Source organism: Acanthopagrus latus, chromosome 11, assembly GCF_904848185.1.
Source record: "Acanthopagrus latus isolate v.2019 chromosome 11, fAcaLat1.1, whole genome shotgun sequence".
Classification (NCBI taxonomy): Eukaryota; Metazoa; Chordata; class Actinopteri; order Spariformes; family Sparidae; genus Acanthopagrus; species Acanthopagrus latus.
The window spans coordinates 8,533,120-8,546,505 of NC_051049.1; the positions used below are offsets into that span (position 1 = coordinate 8,533,120).

At 42.7% G+C, this 13,386-nt stretch overlaps 1 protein-coding gene and 1 long non-coding RNA gene across 4 annotated transcripts; one reads left to right on the forward strand and one right to left on the reverse strand.

The window, feature by feature from the left end:
• Nucleotides 1-166: 166 nt before the first annotated feature.
• Nucleotides 167-1,213, forward strand: LOC119029350. Of its 2 annotated transcripts, XR_005077964.1 has the most exons (3): nucleotides 167-357; nucleotides 506-544; nucleotides 793-1,213. It is a non-coding gene; the product is annotated as an uncharacterized LOC119029350 (long non-coding RNA). The 2 variants fall into 2 exon arrangements; XR_005077963.1 differs by having other exon boundaries at nucleotides 506-1,213.
• Nucleotides 1,214-1,899: 686 nt separating this feature from the next.
• On the reverse strand, nucleotides 1,900-8,209 carry LOC119029347 (flavin-containing monooxygenase 5-like). Of its 2 annotated transcripts, none has more exons than XM_037116135.1 (10): nucleotides 7,914-8,209; nucleotides 6,247-6,379; nucleotides 5,931-6,119; nucleotides 5,094-5,259; nucleotides 4,649-4,791; nucleotides 4,315-4,511; nucleotides 3,754-3,889; nucleotides 3,351-3,570; nucleotides 2,592-2,664; nucleotides 1,900-2,451 (listed from the first exon to the last, which is right to left on the reverse strand). In XM_037116135.1, exons 2-10 carry the CDS (start codon nucleotides 6,376-6,378, stop codon nucleotides 2,052-2,054), a joined length of 1,656 nt encoding a protein of 551 aa, XP_036972030.1. In that variant the 5' UTR covers nucleotide 6,379; nucleotides 7,914-8,209; the 3' UTR covers nucleotides 1,900-2,051. The 2 variants fall into 2 exon arrangements, with proteins under 2 accessions (XP_036972030.1, XP_036972029.1); XM_037116134.1 differs by having other exon boundaries at nucleotides 6,247-6,431.
• Nucleotides 8,210-13,386: the final 5,177 nt, after the last annotated feature.

The window sequence follows — 13,386 nt, forward strand, 5'->3', positions numbered from 1 at the left end:
AACTCCCCCTTACCTCACTTGATTGGTTGATGACCTGTACCTGGAGAGCTGCCTCTGCATGTTACAGGCACTGGCAACCACCTATTGGGCTTCAGTGAATGGCACAAAGGACCAATGGCGTGGGCCGACAGGAGGGACCAAGCACCTGGCAGAAAAGTTAAAAGATGAGGAGACTGGTGCAGAACAGCAGAGAGAAGAAATGGAGGAAGAAGAAAAAGAAGGGAACGATGCAGAAGCGTGATGAGATCTGTAGACCAAAGATGTCAGTGAACCAAGTGGAAAAGAAGATAAAGCGTTGTGCAGCACCAGGACAGTGGTGTACCAGCTTAACACCTTTTCTGCTACATGGGACTGCAGGTTTTTAGACTCTTTAATATGGATTTTAATGATTCTTTGGGACTCTTTTAATCTGGATTCTTATATTTTTGGTGCCATTTCCACTGTAATTTTGAACAGAAATTTGAACAGTTTTTACTCTCAACTCTTTCCCCTTTACATTACAAAGACTTCATACACAGGGACACTGACGAGGGGATCAGGTGAGGTGAGTGAGCACTGAGGAGGGAAAAGGACAGGTGAGCTAATGAAGGGGGAAGAACACATGGGGGAAACTGAAAAGAAAACGTTAAGACATACCTTTACTATTACCATGGACTTAAAGTTATTTGTATGTGTATTTATGACTATTAGACATGTATGAACTGGGTGAAACAGCTTTAACAGGCTGCGCCCACTCCCATGGACGGAAATCAGTTTCTGACTGACAATCACTTTTTTTGCACCACATCAAAGCAGGTTTCTGTGCAGCTCAGCAGCAGTGGGCAGGCGGACTGGCAATGACTGGGATTGTGTAACTGCTTAAGTTAATACTGTCTTAAAGTGACCCTTGATTCACTGCATGGCCACAGAGAACAGCCTGGTGGAAAAGCAAACATGCAACGCCCACAGAATGACTTACTGCATGCAGCATTTAACACTCCGGGACGAGCGCTTCCTCCGATCCTTCATCCCCACAGCAATCACACTGTTTGACTCAAGCACTGCCTGAACAATCACTTTCCACTCACTTTATTTTTATTTTTTGGAAATATCCTATTTATTTTCTATTTAACTTCATGCATTTTTGATTCTTTTTCCTTGTACTTGTTACAACACTCGAGACGCAATAAGTGAATTTCCCCGTTGTGGGACAAATAAAGCCAGTCTAATCTGATGAGTGCCAGTTGCAGCAATCCTGCACTGTGCTTAAACCAGCTGCATCACATCTGCAATGATACTGGACACTTTAAATTAAACTTCCTCTCACAGTGAACTATCAATCTCGAATGTGCAGCCATTTGGCTGTAACTGAATATCACAGCAGCATTTTATCCATTTGTCTGTACATATACAATATTAACATTTCTCTACAAAGTAAAACTGTAAAGCATCTGTTTTGACAATTACACGTCTATCATATATTAAAGGTGCACTTTGTAGTTAGGGGAAATACACTTTAATCAGAAGAGAAAGATCTTGATCCTGACTTTTTTTTTTAATGTCTAAACTAAATTACCAAACTCTTTATTTTCACAACTGAATAACCTAAACTGACCTGTTTTTGTGCACTCGAGCCATTTTGTCTAAACTCGTCTGTACTCACGTGGAAGTCTTGGTACAGAAATCAGGAGTGGCTCAACAGGTATGATTACAATAACAGCAACAGGGAAGGCTCAAAGGTATTTTATCACACATGCTGTCATGCACAGCTGGAGGACAGTTTTATCATGCAGAACTACATCAAATGTACTGCAGTGAACATTACAAAGTGGTATGTGCAGGCCTGAGTGAGTGTCAAGAAAAGGTATGAGAGACAGCAGGAAGCAAAGGCATTCAGTATGTTGAGAACACTGCACAGACTTTGACTAAATGTTTATTTTGAAATCCAGTTTTCATTCAGATCAGGTTCAGTCTAAAACATACATCATGCTGACAAATAGAATGTGCTGAGGTGTGCTCCTTTACTGCTTCTTCCATCATCATGTTGTCACTAATGTATATAATCAAGCTGCTCACTGAGGAGATCTGAGCAGTGACTGCAGGGATAACAAAGAGGGGAGAGGGTGTTTATTGTAGCAGAAGCAGCACAGCAGGGCTGCACCTGAGACCATTACTACGATGCTCCATCTAGACAAAGGTCTTCTCTCTGGTTCTGGTACCACTCTGGTCCTGAAAGGCTGAAGCACCCGCTCCCACTGAGTGAGGATGGCCTGACGGGCTCCGGCCCACTTGCCGGGCCCAGTCAGACGGTACTGATAAGGAGTGCAGGGACCCGTTATAAGCTGCAGTGCCAGTCTGGGGTCCGTCAGTAAGAGCCATGGTATGTTAGGTCGAACCCCGACCTGCTCTGCCAGAGAGTCCAGGTAAGGGATGTAGTCCACCTGGATGGGGTTAAGCTCAGTGCAGGCAAACCTGACAAGATAAGCAAACAAAACACAACTGTTTACCATCGTCTGAAAATAATGGTTGGTTGCAGCCTGAGTGACGTGGATCATTAGTGATCTTCACCGTGGCTCTTGCACACTTCAACAGCCCTGCAACTGAGCTCTTACTTCTGATGCATGATTTCTGTGTCTTTCTCAAGTTCCTTTATCATGGTCTCTTCTGAAGGGAGGGTCGCCAAGCCTGCAGGATAAGAAAATGTAAGAAAAAACATTTTTAGCCGTTATCTTAACCACAATGTTCTGTTTCCCTTTACCAGCTTTATGTAATTCACATCGTTTTAGCTGCTTGTTAGTTCATGACTCTTACCACTTGTAGAATTATGAATACACAGTTGACATTTTAAAATGCCTATTATGCTTTAGTTTTTTTTCCTTCGTTTCAATGTTTTATATATAAAAGGTCTCGAAAGTTAAAAAGACCAAAGTCTGCACCAACAGAAGCTCCTCTCTCCCACAGAAAACACTGCTCCTGAAACGCCTCGTCAGTAGTCTCACTTATAAGTGTGTGACTTTACGACATCTCAATACGCTGCTATGGCCGAGTAGTCCAGAGACACAGTGAGTGGTGCTGGTGTTTCAGACTGGAGGATTACAGTGCTGCAGCACTGGACAGAAAGGGAGAACTGGTGTGTTTTTTTTGAGCATCAAACCATTTAAACCTGTTCATTGTTGTCTCCTTTTAACATGATCAAAAGTCTGCTGCAGAATATGACTCATTACTCCTGTTTGGGATCTCGGTTGTAAAACATGGTTAAAGGTGTTAGGCCCATCATGTGCCCTTAGTGTGTCTGGTAATAACAAAAATGAAAATAGATTCTGTTTGTGCATACATGAGAGGTTAAAAATTGTTTTGGTGTTCAAGTTTACCTTTAAATACTCTTGTAGCCCAGCGGGCCTGCATCTCGGACAGAGGGTTGACGGCCCCAAAGCCGCGGATGAAGCCCACCACTGCCAGCGTAGGCTTGGTCAGTGCAGGAGGGAACACGTGCTTGTAGAGACGCAGCCTGTAACCACATTTAGCCTGCAGAGCTGAGGGCAGGAAGGGGAAGCTGTAGTTGTACCCTGTAGCAAACACCACAACATCCACCTGCACAGCACACAAAGGTTAAAGATTAGATGACTGCAAACATTTAGTTACATTGTGATTATTTGTCCATGATGAATAGTGTGTGCAGAAAGCAAAAAAGGAGTCCTAAAATGGATGTTGCCATATTTTATTACATGACAGAAAAATGTTGATCCTCACTCTAAGAGTAGCACTAATACACACCTTCTCTATAACGCTCCCATCGACAAACACCGCACTGGACCCACGGAACTCCTTCACATTTGGTTTCATCTGAACACGACCTGAGATGATTCGATTTGGCAGGTCGTCATTCACGAGAGGCATCTGTGCAAAAAAACTGCAAAAAGGACAACAGAGCTGTTATGGACAGTGTCTCAGAAACACACTCAGTGCACAGTTACAGTAACTACAAAGAAATGCCTAATATTTGAAGAGACTCTTAAGTGGTAAAATTGGCGAAAATGGATACACGAAAAAAAAAAGGTCTGCACACTGATTTAAAATCAAGCAATATTCTCTGCATAAGCCATGTTGTATTTAGAATTTAACACTTTCCTCTGCCGCCACCTGCAGGACAAACTTTAATTTTCAACCCAAAGTCCTCAGTATGTTGCACATTCTACCTTACTCATATTATTGGATGTCATGATCATTGCAATCTGAGGCACTACTAGATAAGATTTAGACTTTTAAGTCACAAACACTGAGATGAATACTGTCCACGCAATGATGTAAAGATGCTTCTCTAAATGATCTTGTTACCCATGTTTTGGTTTCAGGCCATATAGTTTGTGGTCAAATGCTTTGTTAAGTTTCTTCTCCAGCATCGTGTTGCTCCACGAGGGGAAGAGCCTCTCCATGAACAGATTCATCCGAGAAGTCCCAATGAGGTCAGATGGGATCCCGCCCTGTCCTACACGGCTGACAACCCACGCTCCACTCCTGCTGCTGAGGTACACCTGCAGGTCCGATCAGAGCAGAGAGGGTTAAGAATCAAGTGCTTCTGCTTTAGGATCACACTGAACACAGCTGAAGGCAGCAGATTTTTTAATATCAAGCAGCACTGAAAGTACAGACATGTAGTTTAGTCGCGTACCTTCTCAGCAACTCTACTGATCTCCACAGCAATATCACCTCCAGAGTTCCCAATCCCAACCACCACCACTCGTTTCCCCTGCAGACCCTCAGAGTTGCGGTAATGCCAGCTGTGGAAATATCTGCCTTCAAAGCTCTCTATACCTGAGGAAGGAGAAATTAAAGAATAATCAGTCAGTCATTGTGCTGAATTGAGTCAGGGAACCTGCACATTCTGTATCACCTTTGCAAGTATTAATTTTCTTTATTCTTTAATATGTTGGTGGTTCATTATATTTACATAGAAAGTTGCTGTCTCTTTGAAATATCTGTATAGTTACGTTTTCAGACTAAACAGCAACCTGTATTTGATAAGGAGATCTCATTGAGATCTGTCGCATGACAGTTCCTGAAGCTTATTTCATTTTGAAGCCAATGAAAAAAAGAACAAAAATTGTTTCTGGTACCTGGGAAGTCTTTGAGAGGCATGTGAGGATGGGTGAAGTGTCCGGTACAGACTATCACTGCATCAAAAACACGAGTCTCCCTCTGACCGTCACTGCTCTCCGTCTCCACCTCCCACTGGCCTGTTGATGCAAAATCCAGGGTCTGCCTCACACTGACCACGGTAGTCTGACATACACACACACACACACACACACACACACACACACACACACACACACACACACACACACACACACACACACACACACACACACACACACACACACACACACACACACAATAGTGCTGAATATCCTCAGGATGATTGAGGGGAAACAAAAATAGAAAAGGCACCAGCTGTATGTGGGAGGGCATCAGCTTCCAGAAAGTATGTTTATAACGAAGAGATGACAATGATAATGCTTTGTTCACTGGAAAGGCAACCCTGTAGGACACTTTATCCTGTTTTATCTACCATCAAGACATCAAGGAGCGTTTTTTTCCCCCCAACATGGGTGCACCCTCAGTGTACTTGTAGGCAGTTATGTGGATGATGGGATGATGCTGTGATACGCATGTAAACATTTAAACACCAAAACATTAATTACAGAAAACACTGATTAATTAGTCATGTACATTTTCTTTAAGTTTGGGTGACACCGTCCTCAAAAGCAACCAGAGACATTGGTACATTCAAATAAATAAGTACAGGACTCAAATTTAATGTCAATACTGTTAACCAGAATACCGTTATATCTACCTTGCAGAGTTGCATCACTTTGGGCAGTTTATAATTGTGGTGAATGTAGGTAGAGACCTGTTTGGGCTTATTGTTACCTCTTCAATTAAACCCTCACCTGGAGATGTATGTGCTGCAGCAGATTGAAGGCCTCAGCATAGAGGCGCATGTACAGCAGCACTTCAGAGTGATGCATGTTGTTGGGGAGCTCAGCTGGTGGAGGGAAGTCACTGAAGGCCATGATCTCTTTGGAGCTGTTGATGACCACCGACTGATAGATGTTGGTACGTCCAGGCTCGGGCTCCTCCTAGAGAAGGACAAGATAAAGACAGACAGTTTTATTTGTTTCACTTTGCTACTGTGTGTGCAATAAAGTGTCACAACTAATAAATGATAATATTGGGTGTGTTTGTAAAAAAAGCATCATCCCTCACCTTCAGTCTCCATAGACCTCCAATGTCATGGCTGCTCTCGAAGCAGATGGGCTCCAGACCTTCATCCAAACAGGCCTTGATGCTGGTCAGTCCAGAAATCCCTGCACCGATCACTGCCACCTTCTGAACCATCCTGGAGACAAACAGTTGGGGACTCAACAGCTGGTCTGATATAGAGGCTGGAACTGGAGCAAGAAGAGATGAAATGTGTGTGTGTTGTTTAGTTGTGTGATGTGATGCATTTTAAACTTGACTGTGTGACCATCACACCCATTGTTTGTAAGTCATTGATTTGCATGTAAATGATGGCTTTTCAATGCTTGAATCAATCAAGGATAATTATATTAATTTTGATTTGAGACACATGAGAACTTAACGTCTACAATTCCATCCACACTCTTTTTCTGAAGCTAATGTGGAGCAAAATACAGTTTTAGAGACCTTTTTGCAGGAGAGGTTTTGCACAGCTGTAAAGCATACCAGCAATTCTTAAAGTGCATTGCATTAATTAATAACCATCAACCCCTCCGGAGCTTTCACTGCTAATGATAAGTAGAAATGTCTTCAGTGAATTAAGTCTGTAATCTCTGGATCATCTGGTAACAATAAGGGAAGTGCTCTCATGCTGGCAGAGCTATTGAGATTCAAGATTCAAGATTCAAGAAAACTTTATTTATCCCGAGGGAAATTGTCGTGCAACAGTAGTAAAACAAAGTGGGAAAGGAATACAAAAGTAATAAATAATAGTAAAGTAATAGATCCAGGTTAAGCGAGAGTTATTCAGGAAGGGAAATTAAGTACAGGAATTGAACTTTAAATATTGTTCTTGCAACTTCTGGGTTTGAGTGGAAGTTAATTTAAAAAATAACCAGCAAAAGTCTGTGTAATGACCGAGTGATATTTATTGTAAATCAAGTTGCCTGTATCAGCAAAAAGTACTACGGTAAAAAATCTGTGTGGCTCGGTCCTCAATTGAGCCTCAACTCTACTTAACAGGTGTGTGCCCGCTCAAGAGACCTACTCTCTTAAAGTGACAGTAACATAAGATGACTCTCCTAACGGGAACCTTAAAATACTGTTTTCCTATACAAAAACATCATTCTTACCTAAACATGAATTAAAGCAAATGAATTTAGCTGTCCTTTTAATTCCATTGGAAATAATTGATTAAATTGAATAACAAGTTAATTATAAATATGCAAAAGTCAGCTAAATTCATTTGCTTTAATTCATGTTTAGGTAAGAATGATGTTTTGTATAGGAAAACAGTATATTAATCTTTCCGTTAGAGTCATCTTATGTTACTGTCACTTTAAGAGAGTAGGTCTCTTGAGCGGCCCGCACACGTGTTAAGTGGAATTGAGGCTCAATTGAGGACTGAACCACAAAGACTTCTTACAGTAGTACTTTTTGCTGATTAGGAAAGCTTAATTTTGATCACTCCTGTAATAAGACACTGCAAAACCTTGGAATAAATATCTTTAGTTTTAACTTTTCGGAGTCCTGAGGACGTTTTTTCCTGCACAAGTCAAGGTAACACTGTTGAGGAGCTTCAACTGCCACCATGGATATAACTACTGATCTTCATATCACTATATACAGTACAAAACCTAATTTGTATGTGAGCGGGGAGGGAATGACAGAGTCTTTAGGGAGAAGAAACCCACCTGAGTTTTAGCTGGTTGCTCAGCTGAGGTGGAAACAGGCAAAAATTGTGGTCAGGAACAGGAGGCGAAGATCTTTACCAGGGCAGAGACAAGGCAGGAAAGTCAGGACAAAGTTGGGTCCAAGCCGGGAAATCCGTTTGAGGAAAAAAGCTGGAAAGTCTGTCATGAAGGCAAAGAAAAAACTTGCACTGAATGAGTGACCCATTGGGGTCTTTATATAGGCTCATTGGAGCTGAGTGTCCAGTTGAGGCAAGTCAGGCAACAAGGTGGGTGTGGCTGGCTGGCTGGCTGGTAGGAGCAGAGATTAGGTGAGGTGAGTGGAAAAGTACTGGAGTTGCAGACTGTGACAGAAATACCAAAATGAAATGCATGTATTATATATTAACATGGATTTATGCAATAAAGAATACTGAAAAGTTTGGTTTCTTCAACACAGAAAAGTGAAGACTCACATGGCTTCATTTGCATAAATATCTGGAAACTAGATTTTACACCAGCTTTTATGAAGCCAAACACAAGCATGTGATCACTGATGGTTTCTGTGTTAAAACAGCACTAAAGAGGCCACCAAATGGTGCTGTTTCCCCAGCGTACTCACACTGTCTCTGGACCTGTGGTCTCCTCTAACAGATTCACTTCCTTAGGAGCATTTTCTTCAAAGTTAACCAACCTACACTGAGTTTTTAAGCCAAATCATAATGAGAAAAAGACAAGAGTTTGTTCCATTATAAAAAGTTTGTTTTCTACAGTTGTGTTACAGTCCACTCTTCACTCCTTCACTCCACATGAGTACGGTCAGACTGCTGGTTGGTTGATTACAGCTTTGATTTGGTGCTTAGTATGGAGGAATTTGTAATTTCCTCATTGTAGCTATATTTAACATTTTTGCGTGTTCAGTTGCCTTAATAAACTGATTAACTGGTCGATGGAGGGAAACAGAATGAAACTCAAGTCTTGAGCAACTCAAGATGAAGATTTTGATCATGTTCCCAGCACATGGTGCAACATACAGGACTACAGTATCAAAAAGTGATAGAACTATAGCATTTGGAGTGAATAAGGATGACTTCAGTTTTCTTGGACTTAAATTGCAGGAACGCCAGAGATTTTGATAGTCCAGCCATGTTGGTTGAACACTAAACATTTACAATTAGATTTACAGAATGTGAGCGGAAAGAAGGAAGAGAGGCAGTGTTTGATGAAGAAAAAGCAGCACAATATTGCTGCACCTGAGAAATAAACTATGAAGCTCTCATGAAGCACCCACTCCCATCCACCCGGCCCATTCAGATGGTACTGATAAGGTGTACAGGGAGTCCAGGTAAGGGATGTAGTCCACCTGGATCGGGGTGCGTTCTGAGCAGGCATATCTAAGAGACAAGAGATGCAAAAAGATGGACAGGGGAGTTTTAAAAGTTTCCATATGCCACTTTCAAGAGTCAGTGCTTTATACTGTAGCTATTATGTTTAAAGAGGCATCTTTTGAGAAATGTTTGTGATTGATTGTCTCAGCTCGTTCTTTCTTGCATCCTCTCGGGGTTCATTCCTTATTTCTCAAATTTAAATCTTATGGCTCCAGTATCTGACGAATGAGTTGATGTGGAGCATTGAACCCAATTTCTCAGAAACTTACTGATGTTACATGATTGTTCCCCCACAGTTATCTGGTAGGGGGCTTTTAGGGTATGTTGCAATGTATGACGTAGACACCATTTTACTGGAATGTAGGAAATTAATTTTAAAAAATCGATGTCATGACAAATTTAACATATTATTACATTTTATGGATGTTTTGTGTCTTACCTTTGATGCATGATTGCTGTGTCCTTCTCAATTTTGCATTCGAGCATTGTTTCCTCTGAGGGTAAATGATTTAAATCTTGGGATTTAAACACACACAGCTTTACTTTCTCCAATGTAGTTTCTCACCACCTGACCTCCCCCACCCACTCACTCGCTGGCCTAACATTACCTTAATCATCCCAATTTTACAACTTCTACAAATACTCCACCAAGTTGTCTAGTGTGCATCTGCCCTAGCTTTCTAGCTGTCTTTGATTCTGACTGCCTGTTTTCTGGTTCGATGAGTTTGCATCTTCCTCATGATCTACTGCTTTCGACCCTCATCATTCTTTCAATCAAATCTCCAAAGAACTTCTAATCTCCTCTGACTGCCTCTGTGTCACCATGTTTCAAGTCTGTTCTGAGCCACAGTGTGTACCTATATGGTAATTTAAGCACTATGCCACCTCCGTTCTGGACTGTATAAACTCCAACATCAAGAGTGTTGCCACTCTCAAACGGATCACCACAGTCCCTAATCAGAAGCCATGGATGAACAAAAAGGTCAGACTCCTGCTGAAAGCATGTGACACTGCCTTCAGATCAGGCGAACTTCATGTGGCCTCCGGATTAACTCAAGAACAATGCGTAGAGAACTTCATGGAATGGGTTTCCATGGCCAAGCAGCTGCATCCAAGCCATACATCAGCAAGTGCAATGCAAAGTGTCGGATGCAGTGGTGTAAAGCACTCTGCCACTGGACTCTAGAGCAGTGGAGACGTGTTCTCTGGAGTGATGAATCATGCTTCTCCATCTGGCAATCTGATGGATGAGTCTGGGTTTGGCGGTTGCCAGGAAAACAGTACTTGTCTGACTGCATTGTACCAGGGATAAAGTTTGGTGGAGGGAGGATTATGGTGTGGGGTTGTTTTTCAGGAGCTTGGATTGGCCCCTCAGTTCCAGTGAAAGGAACTCTGAATGCTTCAGCATACCAAGAAATGTTGGACAATTCCATCCTTCCAACTTTGTGGGTACAGTTTGGGGACGACTCCTTCCTGTTCCAACATGACTGTGCACCATTGCACAAAGCAAGGCCCATAACGACATGGATGAGAGAGTCTGGTGTGTATGAACTTGACTGGCCTGCACAGAGTCCTGACCTCAACCCGATAGAGCCTTTGGGATGAATTAGAGTGGAGACTGAGAGCCAGGCCTTCCCATCCAACATCAGTGTGTGACCTCACAAATGTGATTCTGGAAGAATGGCCAAGAATTCCCATGAAGAGTTGAAGCTGTTATAGCTGCAAAGGGTGGACCAAATATTAAACCCTACGGATTAAGCATGGGATTTTACTTAAGTTCATATGCGAGTCAAGCCTTAGCGAATACTTTTGGCAACATAGTGTTTGTAACACTTGACTGAGACACTATTTCAGTACCATTACACATGACCTTTAGTGCATTGATTTTTAACACCTTCCTTTTTGTTCCAAGAAGAATGGATTCAGTTTTACTCAGATGTATTGAGAGCTTGTTGTCTATAAGCAACTGGCTGACAGTCTTAAGCTCTTTGCCAAGAGTATTCTCTATTTCATGCACATCACTCTCCTCGGAATGAGTAAGGCAGAGTCATCAGCATATAAAAGAAGCTTACAAAAATAAAAGGGGGGCCAGGATAGAACCCTGGGGCACCCCACATGTTATATGCTCAGGATCAGATGTGGCCCCTTCCACATCACAAACCTTCCTGTGAGGTATGAAGTGAACCATTTAACTGTAGAACCACTAAACCCCATGCACTGCAGTTTAGAAAGCAGTATTTCATGGTTTACTGTATCGAATGCATTTCGCAAATCGAGAAGAACCATCCCAACATAGTTTCTTTTATCAAAATTCTGGAAAATGTAATCAAAAAGATTAATAAGACGGTTTTCTGTAGAGTATGCTGCTCTGAAGCCAGACTGAAGCTCATATAGCACATTTTGTCTGACAAAATACTCCTCCACCTGCTCCACTCCATCCAGCGACGCCTTCTTACCTGATGAGCTCAACCTCTTCTATGGCTGCTTTGACAGGGACAACAAGGAGATGGCCAACAAGGCTGAACTCCCTGCAGACCACCAACCCCTCACACTCTCGTCCACCGATGTGCATGCGGCACTGAGCAGGGTTAATGCTGCTGGTCCTGATGGTGTCCATGGACGCGTCTTCAGGGCCTGCGCTGTGCAGCTGACTGAGGTCTGAACTGACATATTCAACCTGTCACTAGCCCAAGCAGGTGTCCCTGTGTGCTTCAAAACCACCTCCATCGTGCCAGTGCCAAAACATTCCACTGCAGCAAGCCTTAATGAATTCTGCGTAGTTGCATTCACTTCCATCGTCACAAAGTGCTTCGAGAGGCTGGTCCTGGCTCACCTCAAAACCAGTTTACCGCCCACACTGGACCCCTACCAATTCACCCACCACCAGAACAGCAATACAGAAGATGCCATCTCTACAGTGCTTCACTCTGCCCTCTCCCACCTCGACAACGGTAACACCTACATGAGAACGCTATTCATTGACTTCAGTTCAGCATTCAACACCATGACACCCTCCAAACTGATCATCAAACTTGACCTCGGCATCAATACCTCCCTCTGCAGCTAGATTCTGGACTTCCTAACCAACAGATCACAGTCTGTCAGGTTAGATCACCACACCTCCTCAACCCTCGTTCTGAACACTGGCGTTCCACAAGGATGCGTGCTGAGCTCCCCCTTTACTCCCTCTTCACCTACGACTGCACACCTACACATGGTTCAAACATCACTGTCAAGTTTGCAGACGACACAACGGTGATTGGTCTCATCAGCAACAATGATGAATCAGCCTACAGGGAGGAGGTCCAGCACCTAACAGTGTGGTGTGCCAACAACAACTTGGCTCTCAACACCAAGAAGACCAAAGAGCTCATTGTGGACAACAGAAAGTCACACGATGGCACACACACCCCCATCCGTATCAACAGAACAGAGCGCGTCACCAGCTTCAAACTTCTGGGTGTCCACATCTCTGATGACCTCTCTTGCACACTCAACACCTCCACCCTGATCAAGAAGGCTCACCAGCATCTCTTCTTCCTGAAGAGACTAAAGAAGGTCCATCTGTCTCCTCCGATTCTGGTGAACTTCTACTGCTTCACCAATGAGAGCATCCCTACCATCACAGTATGGTACCCCCAGGGACTGATTCCCAACCCACCTGCACTATCCTTGACTATTTTACTCTTCATCTGTATCCCACCTGTAGTACTGCTAATAACACTTACACTGTACATACTGTATCTCCATTTAGTACTGCCAGAAGTTTTTTTATGCTGTACATACTGTACCTAGACCAACTTGCGCTATATTTATGTACTGTAAATGCTGTAAATCTGTCTATAATCTCCTGCACTATTTGTACTGAGCACACTTGCACTTTACTGCCTCTTTTTGCACTTCACTAGATGTTAACGGAATTTTGTTGTCACTGTACTTGTACGGTGCACAATGACAATAAATTTGAATCTAATCTAATCTAATCTAACATGTGACAAAGTCCAAAACAGAATGCCATCATATCACAGGCTCAAGTGAAACATTATCATCCTCGTTATAAGATAAAGACCTTATATATCCACTACCAGTCAAAAGTTTGGACACACCTT